We start from the raw sequence: 18,558 nt of genomic DNA, 5'->3' as shown, positions 1-18,558 counted from the left end.
CCTGGGCTTTTCTGTGGGTTTAAACGGGAGGGGTGAACCACGTCTAGCGTCGTATTTAGAGTCCGGCGCGTGTTGACGTGGAGATGCGGTTCGGGGTGCACAGAAATGAAGTTCGAATTGAACTCGCCCTACGTCGTAGCCAACACGCCGTCCCAGATCTCGAGGAAGCTCAATCAGCGGCGTGGCTCAGGGGAAGGAGGCCGGGCTTGGGAGTCAGAGGTCATGGGTTCGAAGGCCGGCTCCGCCACCCGTCAGCTGGGTGACCGCGGGCGAGTCGCTTCACTTCTCTGGGCCTCAGTTCCCGCCTCTGGAAAATGGGGATCAAGTCTGTGAGCCCCACGTGGGACGACCCGATGACCCCGTATCTCCCCCAGCGCTTAGAACGGTGCTCTGCACGTAGTGAGCGCTTAGCAGATCACCAACGTTGTTGTCATTATCAAATTGGCCATCCTATACCTACAGAGTAAAGCCTGAAGCGCCCCGAATCCGGACGGGCCCGGGCCGTCGGAACAACGTCCCCGAACTCCCTTTTCCGATCGATCGGATGACCTAGGCGTGCAATTTTCTTATAAGTTTATACTCTCCTCGTGATTTAACACGTGCGCAACCGTAACGATCCGGAGTTTCTATCGTCAAAACTATTTCCCTTTTTTTTAAAAAAAAAAAAAAAAGTATTTACCTGTGGTAATTTGCAGTGGCCGAAATAACCTTCGTCCAACCCTCGACGACGGGGCTTGTAGGCAGACCGACAGACCGCTGTGCCGATAGAGCGAAAATGCTGTAATTATCATCCAGAGAAGCAGTTAGTGCGAATTACAACGCTATCCATTCTGCGAAGATCGAGAAACCACTGCGTCGCTCATTAAGCTCTGTAAAAATGCCGGACGCACAGAAGGCTAGGTTGGATCGTAGAGGACTGCGTCGTGGTGGTGTAACTACCCGTCGTTACGAGCAAATACATGCGTAATCGAAGACATTCATTATCCGTTCCGCATCAGATTTAAGGCTCGACTTGCGGTTTATACGCCGATTAAACGCGGGCTTATTAGAAGGAGGTCACGACCCAGATCTTTCAGAGAAACCTGACGACACCTCTCACTGTGGGAAGCTCAGCGGGACCACATCCCTCCGGCGATTTATCTGAACGTCCGTTCTCCCTTCCCCGCTGAGGGCGGGGAACGTGCTTACCGACTCTGTTGTACGGTGCTCTCCCAGGCGTTCGGCACAGTGCTCCGCACCTGGGAAGCACTAAATAAATAAATTCCACCAGACCGGCACCCACATCTTCGCCTCACGGCTCTGCCCTGGGGAGATGGGATCGTATCCGCAGCCCAGCGGGACGCCGTCCATCTACCCGCTCGCTGGTGTTCATCGAGGGCTTACCGTGTGCACGGCGCTGGACCGAGCGCCTGTCTTTGTCTCGGGGCGGCATCTGTTAAGCGCCTACTACGTGTCGAACGCCGTCCGGAGCGCTGGGGCAGGTACAGGTTAGAGAAGCGGCGTGGCTCAGTGGAGAGAGCCCACGGCTTTGGGGTCCGAGGTCACGGGTTCGAATCGCGGCTCCGGCCACTCGTCAGCCGGGTGACCGTGGGCGAGTCGCTTCGCTTCTCGGTGCCTCAGTCGCCTCATCTGTAAAATGGGGACTAAGACCGTGAGCCCCACGTGGGACGACCCGATTCCCCCGTGTCTCCCCCAGCGCTCAGAACGGTGCTCGGCACCTAGTGAGCGCTCAACGAATACCGACATCATTATAATTATTATTATTATGCAACAGTGCTTGGCCCAAAGTAAGCGCTGAGGAAATACCGTATCATTACCAATTACTGGCATCATCATCGTTACTTTCCCAAGAGGGTCGGACGGTTCTCCGCACACGGGGGAGAGGCCAGAGAAAGGACGCCCGGGCCTCTCGAGGTGGGAGAGAAACCTCCCTCGCTGCCGGGATGACCCCGATGACGTCGGGCAGACATCCGTGAAAACCACCGGTACCGGACAGTGTCGTCGGTTCGTTCTCTGACGTCGGCAGGTCGAACGTGCCGCTGCTTAGTTCCTTTATTAGTCTCCGGTTTGGTGGACCCCAGCCTCGTCTTTTCAGCTCGCCAGCTCGTGTCCTCCCATCTGCCCCTAGGCATTTTTTTGCTCTATCTCTGCCCTGAAGCACTCTTAATCATCATCATCATCATCGTCATAATAATGTTGGTATCTGGTGAGGTGGCGAGGGTCCGGGGAGCGGGACTTCAGGTACATCAGCCCACCTGTCAGTCGATGGTGTGTACTGAGCGCTTGGGAGAATCCCCCGTCCCTGCCCTCGAGGAGCGAACGTCCTCGCTGCGGGTCAGCCGTGGGTTCGTTCGTTCGGTCGCGTTTGTTGGGCGCCTGCTTTGTGCAGAGGACTGTACTGAGCGCTCGGGAGAGTACGGTAGGACGATCAATGCACAGATGCCCCCAAGTCGGGCCGTGTTTTCGTTTTCGCACCTCCGTAACAGGAGGTGCTGCGAGCTGCCCTGAGCGTTTTTACGTTTTAACGTCACGGTACTCGTTGAGTGCTTACTCTCGTGCCCGGCGCCGGCCTAAGCACTGGGCTAATCAAGTTGAACACGATCCCTATCCCACGCGGGGCTCCCGGCCTGAGTAGAAGGGAGCAAGAGTGAGTCCCCGTTTCCCAGGTGAGCTCGGAAGCCACGCTCGGACCCCATTCCGGAGCCTTCCTTCATTTCTGAGTGGAGCCAGGGTGTTTCTCCTTAGCAAAAAACATGCCGGGTTTCCCGAAGAAAAGATTCATGAATTGTCACTGTTTCTGAAATCTACTTTCAAACTTGCCTAGAAAAATGTCTCGTTGAAAGCGGGGCCTGCTCAAGGAGAAAATTACCCAATCAACTCTGTGAGTGTTTGGGGATTGTTTTTTGTTTTTTTTTAATTTCTTTAAAATAAGCCGTCCTTCGAATCAAGTCACGGGTCAGTTAAAAAGAGAACTGTAAATCCCCCCCCCCACCCCCAAAGGTTGGTTGGTTTTTTTTTTTTTTTTAGAAGCGCAGCACTCGCTGGACGTGCCGCATTTTAAAATCGTGTTAAAGTAAAAGAGCACCGTCCCCAAAATCGGTGGCCCAAAGTCACACCCCTCTGCCAGTAAATAATAATAACGTTGGTATCTGTTGAGCGCTTACTATGCGAAGAGCACCGTTCTAAGCACTGGGGGAGATAACGGGGTCATCAGATCGTCCCACGTGAGGCTCCCAGTCTTAATCCCCATTTTCCAGAGCCCAGAGAAGTGAAGCGACTTGCCCACAGTCACAGGGCTGACAGGTGGCAGAGCCGGGATTCGAACCCACGACCTCTGGCTCCCAAGCCCGTGCGGTAAATCACACAGCGATAGACCCGCGCTGTTGAAGCAGCGTGGCGCGGCGGTTAGAGCGTGGGCCCGGGAGTCGCAAGAACCTGGGGTTCTGATTCCCGCTCCGCCGCTTGTCTGCTGTGTGACCTCAGTTGCCTCATCTGCAGAACGGAGATAAAGACGGTGGGCCCCGGGGGGAGGGGGGGACGACGTGGACTGTGTCCGACTCGATCGGCCTGCATCTACCCCGGCTCTTCGAACCGCGTCTGGAACATAGCAAGTGCCTAACAGAAGATGCCAAAGAAGAAATGAAAAACGATTCCAATGACTAAACTCTCCGCGTGCTAACGATATCATTGATTCCCTAGAAGCGATCGAAATGATCCTGTCAAAAGTTCGGTTTTTTACATGCAGCCGGGCTGCTGATCGCTCACGATTCCGCGAGTTGACATTCCTGTCATTTGGCGGGACGTTTTGTTAGAATCGCCGGATCCGGGACAAAGTGCTGTCTGATAATTAGGAGACGGATAAAGGACCCTAGTGAATCTCCGTAATCCGTGTGTCGCCCAGCACGACTGCTCCTCACCCCACCCTGTGCGGCATCGCGGCCTGGTGGACGATCAGTCGGTCGCATTTACCGAGCGCTTACCGTGGGCAGAGCACTGTGCTGAGTATCTGAGCAGAGCACGGGGCTGGGAGTCAGCTGTGTGACTGTGGGCGAGTCACTTCACCTCTCTGCGCCTCGGTTCCCTCGTCTGTAAAATGGGGATTCCCCGTGAGCCTCCCGTGGGACGACCCGACGACCCCGTATCTCCCCCAGCGCTTAGAACGGTGCTCGGCACGTCGCGAGCGCTTAACACGTACCAAACGTTATTATTAAGCGAGAGATCCGGGTTCCCGCTTCTCCCGCCGGGTGACGTGGGGCAAGATCTGGGCCTTGGTTTCCTCATCTGGAAGCACTTCGTAAATGCCCCAGTTGCTGTGGCTACTGTTGTAATTGCTCTCGTTATAATTATCGCGAATATGGTTCTCTCTCTCTCGGGCTCGCGATTTCTTTCCCAGAGTCTCAGCTCTAAGAATGGTTTCTTCCCCAGACAGAGTCTCGGCTCCCCTGGGCTGCGAGCTCACGGGGAGGGAGTGTGCCCGTTATTCTGTTCCGTTGTACTCTCCCAAGTGAGAGCTCACCTCCTCCAAGAGGCCTTCCCAGACTGAGCCTCCCCTTTTCCCCTTTTCTGCTCCCCCTTCGCCTCCACTCAGCTAAGCCCCCTTTCCCCCCTTTTCCCTCTGCTCCTCCCCCTCTCCCTTCCCGGCCCCTCACTGCGCTCATTTCTATAGATCTTTAGTACCCTGTTCATTTTATTAGTGAGGCGTCCAACCCCTTGATTCTCTTCATCGCGATCAAGCCGTCTCGTTTTTGTCCGTCCGGCTCCCCCGATTAGACTGTGAGCCCATCGGTGGGCAGGGATTGTCTCTCTCTGTTGCCGAATTGTCCATTCCAGGCGCTCAGTCCAGTGCTCTGCGCACAGTACGCGCTCGAGAAATACTGGAGACTGAAGGACAGCGCCCCGCACGCAGTGAGCGCTCGATAAATACAGGTGACCGACTGACGGCCAGTTGCCCAATTTCTGATCGCTGTCTCCCGGGGCCGACGTGCTTCCGGCAGCCGGGGCCCAGCCACCCACTGCTGCGCGCTCTCATTTGAAGTCTGGCTTCGTCGCCTCTTTGAGGTGTTTCTCCCGAATCGTTTTCCCCCAACTTCATCAACACCGCCTTTGCAATCTCCTGCTTTCTGGCCTTTGCGTCAGAATCATCAGATTTCCGGATCAAGTGTCGATTACTACCATCAGAACGAAACTTTCCGTCTCCTCTCGTGCCAGGAGAAAGCCAGTCATTCCGGTTCATTAGCACACGCTGGAAATGCAGTCTGTTCTACCGTGTGACGTCGGGCAAGCCACTTCTCTTTGCCAGAGTCGCCTCCTCTGTAAAATGGGGACTGCGAGCCCCACGTGGGACATCCCGATTACGTCGTAGCTGCCCCAACGCTTAGAACGGTGCTTGGCACACAGTAAGAGGTTAACAAATACGATTATTATTATTGTACCGACGGTGTGGGGTTTTGGGGTTTTTTGGGAGGGGGAGTTTAGGGAGTTTGCTGTTGTCACGTAGTCAGAATCACCCGCTGAATGTTAGATTTTAACGAAGTAACAGTTGGCTGTAATGTAGCTAGCGTGTTGAAGAACAGTGCCAATCAGGGAAGCTTTCATGCGCAGCGATCCTCTGTCGGGAGGGTAAGGAAAGGAACCATGATTTTGCAGCATTAGAACCCAAAATGCGGTTTGCGCCGAGAGAAGACGGAGCCACAAAATCTCCAGCCGCTCACCTGGGCTGCGGGTCGCGGCTACCGCCGAGAAAGCATCTTAACACGATTACTCTTCCTGGACCTCGAAAGCTCGGAGTCGGGATTCCCTTTTGAAACCCGTGCTACCCGTAACCAAAAACAACTTCAAGAGAATAGTTCCTTAAGAGAAAGGCCCTAGTGGGAAGAGCACGGGCAAGGGAGGTCCCGGGTCCGGATCCCAGCTTTGCCGTATTCGCTCAGCGCTTACTGTGCCACGTGCCTGCTCTGTCACCTCGGGCGAGCCGCCTACCTTCTCTCTGCCTCAGTCTCCTCATCCGTAGAATGAAGACGTAACATCTAGACTGCGGGCCCCATCTGGGACAGGGCCGACGTCCGATCCGCTCAGGTCGTAGGTCTTGGGCCGGTGCCTGGCACGTGGCGAGCACTTAACCGATGCTAAAAATCATCGTCATTATTGGCGGAAGCCCCAGCCGTTGGCTTGGTAGGAGACTCTGCCCTGACAAAGTCAGAGAAGCCTCCTCGTTGGCCGGTCATTCGTTCGTTCAGTAGTGTTTATCGAGCGCTTACTACGTGCAGAGCACCGTACTAAGCGCTTGGAACGTCCAAGCGCGCCTGCCCAGCCGAGGAACGGACCCGTGAGTTAAAACGGCTGGGCCGCCCGCTGTTAAAGCCTACTTTGTAGACGGTAACCCCCCCCGGTCACGTCCTGATCATCCCATTCTGTTATCGTGAGATCCATCGGTAACATTTACTGAGCGCTTACTATGTGCAGAGCACTGTTCTCAGCGCTCGGGAGAGAACAAGTTACTATCGGGAGCTCGATGTGGGCAGGGCATGTGTCTGTCTGTCGTCACACTGCGGTCTCTCGAGTGCCTAGTACGGCGCTTTGCGCCCGGTAAGCGCTCTTTAAAGACGACTGCGCCGCTCTGCAGTACAACGGAATTAGCAGACACGCTCCCTGTCCGTAGTGACAGAGGCAGCGTGGCTCAGTGGGAAGAGCCCGGGCTTGGGGGACCGAGGCCATGGGTTCGAATCCCGGCGCGGCCACGCGTCCAGCTGTGCGACCGTGGGCCAGTCGCTTCGCTTCTCTGTGCCTCAGTTCCCTCATCTGCCGAATGGAGATGAAGACCGTGAGCCCCAGGTGGGACGACCCGATTCCCCCGTGTCTACCCCAGCGCTTAGAACGGTGCTCTGCACATAGTGAGCGCGTAACGAATACCAACATTATTACAGTGAGCTTAGTCCGCAGGGGGAGACAGACCTTAAAATGAATAAAGAAGCAGTTTATAATATGGAGTTTATCAGGTATATACAGGAGTGCTCTGGCGGGGGGGGCGGGGGCGAATATCGAGTGTCCGAATGTCAAAGATCCAAATGCAGTAAGAGGACACGGGCCTGGGAATCGGAGGACCTGGTTTTTAATTCTGGCTCTGCCTGCTCTGTGACCTTGAGCCAGTCTCGACTTTTCTCAGTTCCCTCATCTGTAAAATGGGGATTTAATATCTGTCCCCCTCCCTAAGCCCGCTTCTCCTTTCCTCCGATTCCCTTCTGCTTCACCCTGACTTTAGTCCTTACTTACTAAGATCTCCCTAAATTGGGGCAAATGGGTGGAGAAAAATCCCAGCCTGAACGGATGGAGATGCGCGTTTGCAGAATCATTTCGGAGACCCGTCACTCAGATTTCTCTCCAGCCTTAACAGTCCTTAATGCCGGATTTCTCGACCTTCCCTCGAGAAGGCGCAGCCGTACGGAAACCAGATTCTGTTCGAACGCTTAACGCAGAGACAGGAAATCGAGGCAGCGCTGGGAAAGTTAATAACAATAATAATAATAAGGCTGGTATTTGTTAAGCGCTTCCTATGGTGCAGGGCACTGTCCTAAGCGCTGGGGTAGATACGGGGTCATCAGGTCGTCCCATATGAGGCTCGCGGTTAATCCCCATTTTCCAGATGAGGTCACTGAGGCACAGAGAAGTCAAGTGACTCGCCCGCAGTCACACGGCTGACGAGTGGCAGAGCCGGGAGTCGAACCCGTGACCTCCGACTCTGAACCGAATAGCTAGCAAAGGAAAGGATAACGCCCGAATATCAATAGTTACGCACCGTGGAACTTTAAATCCTTGGACTCGCTCCTTCTTTTGAAAAAACGATGATTTAATGAGTTCAGAAACTCTCGTCCGGGTAGAAAAAAAATATATATATATAGATAGATAATCATTTAAACGTGTTTCCGGTCTCGCAGTTTTATTTAGTTTCGTTATTAAAGGAGACACGGCTCAGGCAGTTCTCGGGAACTTTCCCGTAATGAGGTTAGTTTCCGTCTTTATAAAATACATTTCGATCAGTAAAAGGGGAGAATGAGGTACAGGGAAATTAGAGAGAGAAAATGATCGAATCCGCATGAAATGTTTACGCATTTTCAGACGGTCGAGAAAGAGTTCCCACCTAGCTATAAACTCTGCCAGCCACTCCGTTTTCGTCACCGTCAGTCACTCGGTCGGCCGTGTCGAGCACTTACGGGGCGCGGAGCGCTGCAGTAAGAGCTTGGGAGAGTCTGATGTGACAGAGTCGACAGATCCGTTCCCCGCCCCCAACGGGCCTACGGTCTAGAGCTCACCTCGTCGTCGTCGACGATGAGGAATGGTTTTTGGGTGCGGGCCGAGGAGGCGGGGGCGGCTCCCGCATCACGCCCCCAGAACGGCCGAGGGGAGCTCCCCCTCCCCCCCCCCCCCCCCACCCTTCCCCTCATTCCCGTCTCCGTCCGGCAGCGAATGAAACAAGGATGAGAGGACCGGGGCCTCTGCTCTATCTTTTCCCCCCCTCCCATCCCCACCCTCCGTCTTCTCCTCTCCGGCCAGCACTAACCCTGGAGGCAGAGCGGGCCTAACGGTCAGAGCCCGGGCCCGGGAGGCAGGAGGACCCGGGTTCTAACCCCGGGCCCCGCCACTCGTCTGCCGGGTGACCTCGGGTCCGACGCGATGAGCCTGTATCTACCCCAGTGCTCAGGACAGTGCCCGGCACTTAGTAGGTGCTTAACAGATGCCACGGTTATCATCATTAATGGTAATAACGGCACACAGCACGCGCTTAACAAATACCAACATCATCATCATCAGTAGTAGCGATATCGGCTGGTGGGAGAACGCCGATAGAATTTATCGAGCGTTTCACGTGGGCATTAGGCGCCGACCGATTTACTATGCACGTCAATGTCCATCTCCCCCTTTGGATTGCTTGCTCACCGTGGGCAGGAAACGGGTCTGTCGTTGCAGCATACTCTCCCAAGTGCTCAGTACAGTGCTTTGCGCACGGTAAGCGCTCAATAGATACGACCGATCGAACGAACGCGCGAGTGACGCCGAAGCGCTTGGGAGAGTCCCACCCGCTAGAGTGGCCGGACCCTTGTGGCCGGAGAAGTCGACGGCCTCGAGAAAAGAGAACGGGTGCCTTTCGGTAGATTAGGAGCCTCGGGCATCAGGGCACCGAGCGTCCGTCAAGCTTCGACTCCCGCTCAAGGTCAAGGGAGCCGGGGCGCCGTCAAGCCTTCCGTACGGGCGTGAGATCCGAGTCGTCCGTCGCTGCCGCATCTGTCTCCCGGACGAGTTTCATTTATGACGCCGTGGGGCCGTATTTCCCGGCGGGCGTCAAGATAAAGTCCCCCGGAGCGAGGATTTAGAGGCGGCGGGCTCGGCAGACGTTAGGGGCCCCAGCGGAGGACGGACTGCACGGATGGGTCTCCTAATGAAACGCCAGCCATTTCGACACGGGCCACGGCAGAGCTGCTGGGTGTATTTGGGTTTCCTGATGCCTGGCTTGAAGCGGTTCAACGAGAAGCGGCGTGGCCTAGCGGGAAGAGCCCGGGCCTGGGAGTCAGGGGATGTGGTCGAGAGCTTAGCACGGTGCTTTGCACACGGTGAGCATTCAGTAAGTATGATTGAATGAATGGTTCCAAACCTGACTTCCCCCTTCACCTGCTGGGTGACCCGGGCCAAGTCACGTAACTCCTCTGTGTCTCCGTTTCCCCGTCGGCAAAATGCGGATTCAAGACCCGTCCTCCTTCCCACTCAGCGTGTAACCCCCACGTGAGACCCTGCTTATCTTACCCCAACGCTTAATACGGTGCTCAGCACATAGTAAGCACTTACGTGCCATTATAATGCACCTATAATCTGAGGAAATCCTTCCCTGGAAAACCCCGCTCTGTATCCTAGAATTGTAGTAACACGGTAAGGGTTTACCGTTTCTTCACTGCAGTTATCCCAAATGTCTTCAAAACATTCACTGACATACTCGTCGTGTCACCCGCCCAGTTATATCGTACTCTCCCCAGCGCTTAGTTTGGGGTTCCGCACGCAGTAAGCTCTCAGTGAATACCGTCGATTAATTGTCTGTGCTGTTCATCTCCTTGCTGGTTAGGCGGCGGATCAGTTGAATTGACGAGGCGGCCCGAAGCAGTCTGCGCTGGAATTCGGTTTCGGCTTCTTGGCGAGGGCGAGGGGCAGTTTGGGGAACTTTAAATCCATTTGGATCCGTTTTCTCGTTAGTGGAAAGTATCGCGCGAGCGTTAAATGAAGCTGCCTTTCCAAATGACTTAATACGGCTGTTTCTAGATGTCAGAACGCACTAATGCAGAGAAGCTAGTCTCCTGTAGCTTATAGAGGAGAATGAAAGCTTACAATTTCAATGCCAGAGAGCCTCTAAAGGTAACCCCATTGTTTTGGGGGGGGGGGGGGGCTTTCATGGTATTCGCTAAGTACTTATTGACGTCCAACACTGTTCTAAACACTGGGGCAGGTACAGGTTAATTACGTCGGACGCAGTCTCTGTCCGCCGTGGGGCTCACAGTCTGAGTAGAAAGGAGAACAAGTATTTAGATCCCCATTCTACAGAGAAGTAAACTGAGGCACCGAGAAGTGAAGCGACTGGCCCAAGGCCCAAGAGCGACTGGCAGAGCCGGTATTAAAACCCACATCCTCTGACTCCCAGGCCCTTGTTTTTTTTCCACCAGGCCATACCGCGTCCTCAAGCTTGTTTTTTAAATCCCAGGGATTTAACGTCTCACCGGCCGGGGGGGGGGGGGTATTTTCCACCTGTTCCTCTGGCAGAGCCCCTCTCTATCGAGAGGTATTCAATCCTTGGATTAATCAGAGGCGTTTACTGAGCACCCGCTAAGGGTCAGACCCTGTACTGAGCCCTCGGCAGAACCCCGCAGGAGCGAGACACGGGGTTGAGGGACGGTCCCAGCCCGCCTAACGGCTAGGCGAACCGCTCGTTGGCTAGGGCCGGAGCGAGAGAAGCCCCCTCAGGGTCTCACGCCCCAAAACCTGTTCAGTCAGTCGGTCGTATTTACTGAGCACTTACCGTGTGCAGAGCACTGTACCGAGCTCTTGGGAGAGTACACGATAACAGAGTCGGTAGACACGGTCCCTGCCCACGGGAGCCTACAATCTAGAGGGGGAAAGAGACATAAATAAATAAAAATTACAGATATGTACCCAAGTGGCGTGGAGCCGAGGGAGGGGTGAATAAAGGGGAATATCCAAGCGCGAGGGTGACGTGGAAGGGAGTGGGAAAAGGGGAGATGAAGGTTTAGTCGGGGGAGGCTTCTTAGAGGAGATGGGCCCGGGCTTCGGACAAGACGAAGAAACCTCTAGGACTGAAGCGGGGAGGCCCGCTGTCTCTCACCGGGGCCTCCAGATGAGGGAAGCTACTTTCGGCGTCGGGCCGCGTAACGATTTTTCCAGGGGGATGAATCTCCTCCGTGAGGTAGGGGCATTTTAAATCATTCTCGCATTTCTAGAAATCAATTTTAATTGCCTTAATGGTGAAGATAAAAGCCGTGGTGCATTAATAAAGCCGACCCCTTCCCGTAGCAGGAGCCCGGCTGACGTGGAAGGGAGAGGCTTTATGGTTTTTTTTTTTTTCCGATAGGCCATTCATTCATTTTTTAAAAAATGCTCAGAATCGTGAAGATGAACCGGTCTAATTCGGGGTCTCTCTTGTGTTCCCTGTGCCGCGAACAAGATCACGCCGTGGCGCGAGATGCTCCCCTTCCCTCCGCGGCGTCCGCACGTCAACCCAGTCTGCTTGCAGCCATGCCGGCACTCAGTACGGTACCTGGTACATAGTAAGCACTTAACCAATACCATAGATATTATTATTAGCGTTATGAAACCTGCCTGGTAGGGAGGGAAGGCCCAAGGGACGGGGCAGAGCTAAACCCAGCAGGGGAGGAGATGAGGCCGATTCACCTGGGCTCCCTCTCCTCAGTCCTCCTTTCTTTCGTTTGTATATTTTTTTCCTCTCTTTTTTTATTTTAGATGGCATTTGCTCATCAATATGCATCCAGCACTGTTCTGAGAACTCGAGTTCTTACAGGCTAATCAGGTCCCTGTTCCCCACGGGACTCACAGTCTAAGCAGGAGGGAGGAGAGGTATCGAGTCCCCGTTCTACAGTTGAGGAAACCGAGGCCCACAGAAGTTAAGCGACTTGCCCAAGGTCAGATAGTAAGCAGTTGGCAGAGCCAGAATCAGAACCCAGGTCGGGGCTCTTTCCCCTAGCCACGCCGCGCCTCAGGCCGGGCCTCCTCTGTTTCTAGCCTCTCCGGAGCGTCACAGCTTCTCACCTCTTCGCCCTTCTGGCTTTTCTTCCCTTGGTTCTCCCCTTCTGTCCCCCCACCTCCTCCTCTGTTTCCTGAAGACTCGCAGCTTCCTCCTCCGCCCACTTCTTCCTCTTCTTCCTTCCAAGAGGCGCCGCCACCGCTCCGTGGTTCCGCGGCTGTCTCCGGACAGACCGGATCTCGGAAGGGCCTCGAGAGTCGGGATGGGGGAAGTGGACGGAAGAGGAACGGCGCGGCCCCCGGAAACGGGAAGAGACGAGGCGGAAGAGAAGGAAGGTGAGGCGCCTCGGTGGGGGTGGAAGGGAAAGACCGGAGGTGGTGGCGACGGGCGGGGAAAGAGAGGAGGAACAGCGGGAGAGAACTCCGTCAGAGTTTCCCGCCCGGCACGTCCTCCGTGTTGTCAGCCAGTGCCCATTACGCTCTCTCGATCCCCCGATAGGGCGGATTTTTGTCGTCCCACTGCCCAGGACGCTCCCTCTGTCCACAGCCGCCCTCCTCTGGCTCCGCTGGGCCCAGGTCGCCTCAAAGACCATCGCGGTCGTCGGTGCCGCTGACCCCCAGAGAACGGCCTCGAGGCCAAAAGGCCAGAAGGGCAAGCACCGGCGGTCCCTTCGCTTGGGAGCCAATCCGGGAGGCCCGTTTTCATCCGGCGACGCTCATTCATTCATTAATTCACCCAGTCGTATTTATTAAGCGCTTAGTGTGGGCAGAACACTGTACTGGGCGCCCAGGAAAGTGTACAATACAACAATAAAGAGTGACAGTCCCTGCCCGCAACGAGCTCACGGTCTAGAAAGGGGGAGACAGACATTAATACAGATAAACAGACATCAATATAAATAAATAAAATGACATACGTGCTGTGGGGCAGGGACGGGGGAGAGCGAAAGGAGCAGGTCAGGGAGACGCAGAAGGGAGTGGGAGATGAGGGCCTCTTGGAGGAGATGGGGCTTCACTCACCTCTCTCACCTTATCTCTCCTCCCTTCCTTGCCACCTCCCAACCAATCGTATTTATTGAGCGCTCGCTATGTGCTGAGCACCGTATTGAGCGCTTGGGAGAGGACAGTCCAACCGAATTGGCAGACACGTTCCTCTCCCACATTGAAGTTAGGATCTAAGGAGGGAGACAGACAATATGAGTGAACAAATCATTTATAATATATAATTTAAAGGTGTGTTCGTAAGTGCTGTGGGGATGGGGCAAATATCCAATGTCCAGACATCATAAGTTGATGTCGCAGGAGGGAGAGTGAGCCGGAGAAAAGGGGGCTTAATTGCAGAAGGCCTTTTGGAGAAGAGAGATGACCCTAAAAATGGTTTGAAGGTGGACAGAGCGGTGGTCTGGCCTACATGGACAGGGAGGAGGTTCCAGGTTAGGGAGAGGACTTGGGAAAGGGGTCAGCGGCAAGATACGCAAAAGCAGGACACGGTGAGTAAGCTGGCGCTCGAGGAGCGGAGTGCGCGGGCCGGGCCGGAGTGGGAGATCAGTCAGGTGAGGTAAGATGGGGCGAGCTGACTGAGGGCTTTAAAGCCGACGGTAAGGAATCTCGGTTGGATGCGGAGGTGGACGGGCAGCCATCGGAGGTTCCCGAGGAGTGGGGAAACGTGAACCGAACGTTTCCGTTGACGTGCGGCGGGACGAAGCGTGGATTGGAATGGGGAGAGACAGGAGGCCGGGCGGTCGGCGAGGCGGCAGATGCGGTGGTCGGGGCAGGACGGGATAAGTGCTTGGAGCAGGATGGTAGAAGTTTGGAGGGAGGGGAAAGGGCGGATCTTAGCAACGTTGTGAAGATAGAACCGACGGGATTTGGTGACAGGTCGAATATGTGGGTGGAATGAGGGAGATGAGTCGAGGACAGCGCCAAGGTTCTGGGTTTAAGAGATAGGGAGGATAATGGTGCTGCCGGATATGTGTATATATCTATGATTCTATAGTTATTTACATTGATGCCTGTTTACTTGTGTTGTCTGTCTCCCCGCCCTCGACTCTGAGCCTGTTGTGGGCAGGGATTGTCTCTTTTCATTGCCGTATTGTACTTTCCAACCGCTCGGTACAGTGCTCTGCGCACAGTGAGCGCTCAGTCAAGGGAGGGGTTTTTTTTTTAAGGCCAGGGGACACATAAGCATGTTTGAAAGCAGAGGGGTAGAAGCCGTAGGGAAATCAGCAGAGAGACGCTACAGGACCAACTCCACGGTGGAAACTCCTTCGGGAATTCCGCGAGGATCGCAAGGTCTCTTGGCATCCGGGCTTGGGCCCATTGGCCGATCCACCTCTGCCTGGCCCGCTGGCATCTCGGCCCTCCGGCTTCCCAGTGAATCGAGCCACCGTCTAGCACCGGGATCCCTGACGGTGAAACCGGGACTCCGTTAAGGGCCCGAACCAGGATCTGACGGACATCTGTAATCTCCCGTCCTCGTGCGTCAGCCTCGGAAGAGATTCGTTGCCCCTCTCTAGACTGTAAGCTCGTTGTGGGCAGGGAATGGGTCTGTCGTATTATCATCTCATCTCCCGGCGCTCGGTGAATACGGCCGAATGAGTGAAAACGTTCCCGAAGGCACGAGGCTAGTCCTGGAGCCCAAAGTTGGTAAACTCCACGGCAGAAAGGAATTTGGTTTTCACCCTGTAATTCTCGTTTTCTGTTTCTTTTTCTCTCTGCCTCTCTCTCTCTCTCTCTCTCTCTCTTTTTTTTTCCTTTCTCGCCCTGCAGAGTTACATACACGGGAGCAGTCAGGCTCAATTTGTGGCAGAATCTCACATTATCCTGCTGCTGAGTATCCTTTAAAGGGCCGGTCAATGGGGAAAGGCGAGCTTCACCACCGGCGCTCTCAAATCCATTTCTTTTCTGACAGCGAGTGTTATTGAGGCTTAGAAACGGCATTCCATTTTCCGTTTACTTACTCTGTGATTAAGCGGGTAGCGACCGGTCGGGAGAGAATGTCGTTTCCCAACTCTTTCCGGGGTGAAACGCTGTTTGATTTTTCTTTGATTTTTGCGTCAGCCGCCCACTGTAATTTTCTCCTCTCTCCCCCCGACTATTGATGTTTGAAAGCGTTTTCCCTCAGCCCGCGTCGGTCTTCTCTGCAAGAAGCGTACGAGGTCTTCCCGGGGGCGGAAATAACACTGTTTTGCAGGGCGGGTAGCGCGGTGAGAAGAGAGGAGGCACAGCATCGCAGCTCGAGAGCTGTGCTTCCGCAGAGGTCGAGGTGAGTCAAAGGGAACCGGTGAAGGGAAGGAAAACGGACACCCTTCGGCCTGGGGAAGGGCTCACCGTCTCATTAACTCTCCAGGGCCCCTTTCCGGGAAGTCCGAGAAATCTTCCCGCTTGACCCGCCCGGAAACGGAGAGGACTCGGAACGACATTGGGCACGGTGGCGCAGGGAGGCCGAGAGGGAACGCCACTCAAGTCCCCGGCCCCTGAAGGTACCGGCAAGGCCATCGCCGACTCAGTGGCGACCCGGTCCCCCGCAGCTGCGTCGGCTCGGTCGGTGGTACTGAGCGCCGTCCTACGCGCTCGGGAGAGCACGGTACCACAGAGTTGGCACATGGGAGGGCAGGCCTGGGTTCTGATCCTGGCTCCGCCGCTTGTCCGCCGGGTGATCTCGGGCAAGGCGACTCACTTATCTGGCCCCCGGTTACCTCACCTGTGAAGTGGGGGTTAAGACTAAGAGCCTCCCGCGGGACCTGGATTTTGTCCAGCCTCATCGGCTCGTATCTACCCCAGCGCTTAATACAGGGCGGGGCACGCCGTAAGCGCTTAATAAATACCGTAAAAGAAAGAAAATCGAACCTCGGAGGCGGTCATTCAGTGGTATTTATTGAGCACTCATTAGTGTGCAGATCACTGTACTAGGCGCTCGGGAGACTGCAGAACAACAGAATCGGCAGTCACGTTCCCCGCCCTTAGCGCGCTTACCACCTAGGGATGAGCCTACCTTTGGTTCGGATCGAGCCGTAGAAGAGGTCGAGCGTATGAAATTCCTTCCCTCGGGAAGCCGGGAAGGCTGAAAGATAGAGGATTCAAGGAGGGAGGGATTGGGATCCATTCCTGAGGGAGACTAGGTCCTCCCCGGTGTTGCGAGCGAGGAGATTTAGGGACGTCCGGCCTCAAATGTCGCCCGCTTCCCCAGTGGCGGAGCTGGCTAAGGTGGATCCCGGAGACAAGGGGACAGGTTCTTGGCCGACCCGGCGTCCGTCCGACGGTCACCGCGACGCAACCCTCGCAGCCGGACGCTGAGACCCCGTCTCCGGACCCCGTAGGGCTCCACGGGGTCGAGGCAGACAGCTGCTCTTGACGTGAGGTCGCGCGCCCCCCTCTGTGACGGGCCGAGGAACGGAGGAGGTAACGGGAACGGTTTTTATCGAGAAGCAGCGTGATCAAGTGGAAAGAGGCCGGGCCCGGGAGTCGGGAGGACCTGGGTTCTGATCCTGGTACTGCCACTTGCCCGCTGTGTGACCGTGGGCAGGTCACATCACTCCTCTGGGCATCAGTTTCCTCATTTAATCGTAACAGTGATGCTATCTGTCAAGCACCTACTAGGTGCCGAGCACCGTTCGACGCGCTGGGGCGGAGACAAGGTACTCGGGTTGTCCCCCGTGGGGCTCACGGTCTTCACCCCCATCTTACAGATGAGGGAACTGAGGCCCAGAGGAGTTAAACGACTTGCCCAAGGCCACTCAGCAGACGAGTGGCGGAGCCGGGATAAGAACCCACGTCCCCTGTGCTAAGCCCGTGCTCTTTCCACGAGGCCACGCCGTTTCCCATTTGCAAAACGGGGATTAAATCCCTCTTCTCCCTCCCACTAAGACGGCGGGTCGCAGACGGGACGGGGAACGGGGCCGACCTGGTTTTCTTATACGTTCGTTCATTCATTCATTCGATAGTATTTATCGAGCGCTTCCTACGGGCAGAGCACCGTGCTGAGCGCTTGGAACGGACAGATCGGCAACCGATAGAGACGGTCCCCGCCCTCCGGCGGGCTCACGGCCTAATCGGGGGAGACGGGCGGACGGGGACGATGGCGACAGATAGAGTCGAGGGGAAGAACGTCTCGTAAAAACAACGGCAAATAAATAGAATCGGGGCGACGGACATCTCACTGAACAAAATGAATAGGGTGCGGAAGATCTATAGAGTCGAGCGGACGAGGACGGCGCCGAGGGGGTGGGACGGGAGGGAGGAGGGGGAGGAGCAGAGGGAAAGGGGGGGAGAAGAGGGTTTAGAGATGCGGAGAGGTGAAGGGGGTAGAGGGAGCAGAGGGAAAAAGGGGGGAGCTCAGTCCGGGAAGGCCTCTCGGAGGAGGTGAGCCTCACATGTGCCGACCCCAGATCTCGACACCGCGCTTGGCACGTAGTAAGAGCTTACAGATATCACCAGTGGTATCGATACCATCGTCGTTTTAATCATTATCAATCAATCAGTGGTATCTAAGGACCGCTTACTATGTGCTGGGCACGGTACTGAGCACTTGGGAGAGTCCAAAACAGAATCAGCAGACGTGCCGCGGAACTGCAAGACACATCCCCCGTCCACGGGGAGCTCGGGTCTAACCGGGGAGACCGACCCGGCAATATCAGTGGGTCATATTTAACGAGCGCTTACCTTGCGCGGAGAACTCCCCTGAGCGCCTGGGAGGAGAGCACGGTTCAACAGAATCGGTAGACGCGGGGGTCGTCGCCGGGGAAGCTTCGGTCTAGAGGGGGAGACGGGTCTGAAGGGCAGTAAATAAACCACGGGTGTGGACGTAAGCGCCTGTACGCACGAGCGCCGAGCACAGACGTAAATAAGCGCAGTAGGGGGCTGGAGGGGTAATAAGAAGGGGGCGGCTGGGGAATTAGTTGAGGAGAACGTGTCGGAGCGGGTGGGAAATAGCCGTACGGACACGAGATTGTTGGGGACGGGCCTGAACTAGGAGGGAGGGAGTCGTGGGAGAACGTCGTGAGAGAGGGAGGAGCCACCGCTGTAGTTCACCCGCCACCATCCAAGCAGCAGCCCGACTGGCGGAAAGAGCCCGGGCCCGGGAGTCAGGAGGACCCGGGTTCTGATTCCGGCACCGCCACACCATCGTCGTCATAATAATGACGATGGTATTTGTGAAGCGCTTACTACGTGCCAAGCACCCTTCTAAGCACTGGGGGAGGGAAAGGGTAGTCAGGTTGTCCCGCCCGGGCGCAGAGTCTTAATCCTCATTTTACAGAGGAGGGAACTGAGGCACGGAGAAGTGAAGTGACTTGCCCAGAGTCACACAGC

General features: G+C 55.6%; 1 protein-coding gene across 2 annotated transcripts in view; it reads left to right on the top strand.

The window, feature by feature from the left end:
- TUSC3 (tumor suppressor candidate 3) overlaps nucleotides 1–18,558 on the top strand; it is a 96,868-nt gene that overhangs the window by 52,240 nt on the left and 26,070 nt on the right. Inside the window, exon 7 of one of the 2 annotated variants that reach the window (XM_029076407.1) lies at nucleotides 15,019–15,082. In XM_029076407.1, the coding sequence (XP_028932240.1) occupies nucleotides 15,019–15,082 (64 nt within the window). Of the gene's footprint in view, nucleotides 1–11,713; nucleotides 11,891–15,018; nucleotides 15,083–18,558 lie in introns of those variants that run through there. The other variant, XM_029076408.2, reaches the window with a different exon arrangement.

Source organism: Ornithorhynchus anatinus, chromosome 12 (assembly GCF_004115215.2).
Source record: "Ornithorhynchus anatinus isolate Pmale09 chromosome 12, mOrnAna1.pri.v4, whole genome shotgun sequence".
Taxonomy (NCBI): Eukaryota; Metazoa; Chordata; class Mammalia; order Monotremata; family Ornithorhynchidae; genus Ornithorhynchus; species Ornithorhynchus anatinus.
The sequence above is the reverse complement of the archived record's forward strand: the minus strand, read 5'-3'. Positions and strand labels throughout refer to the sequence as shown.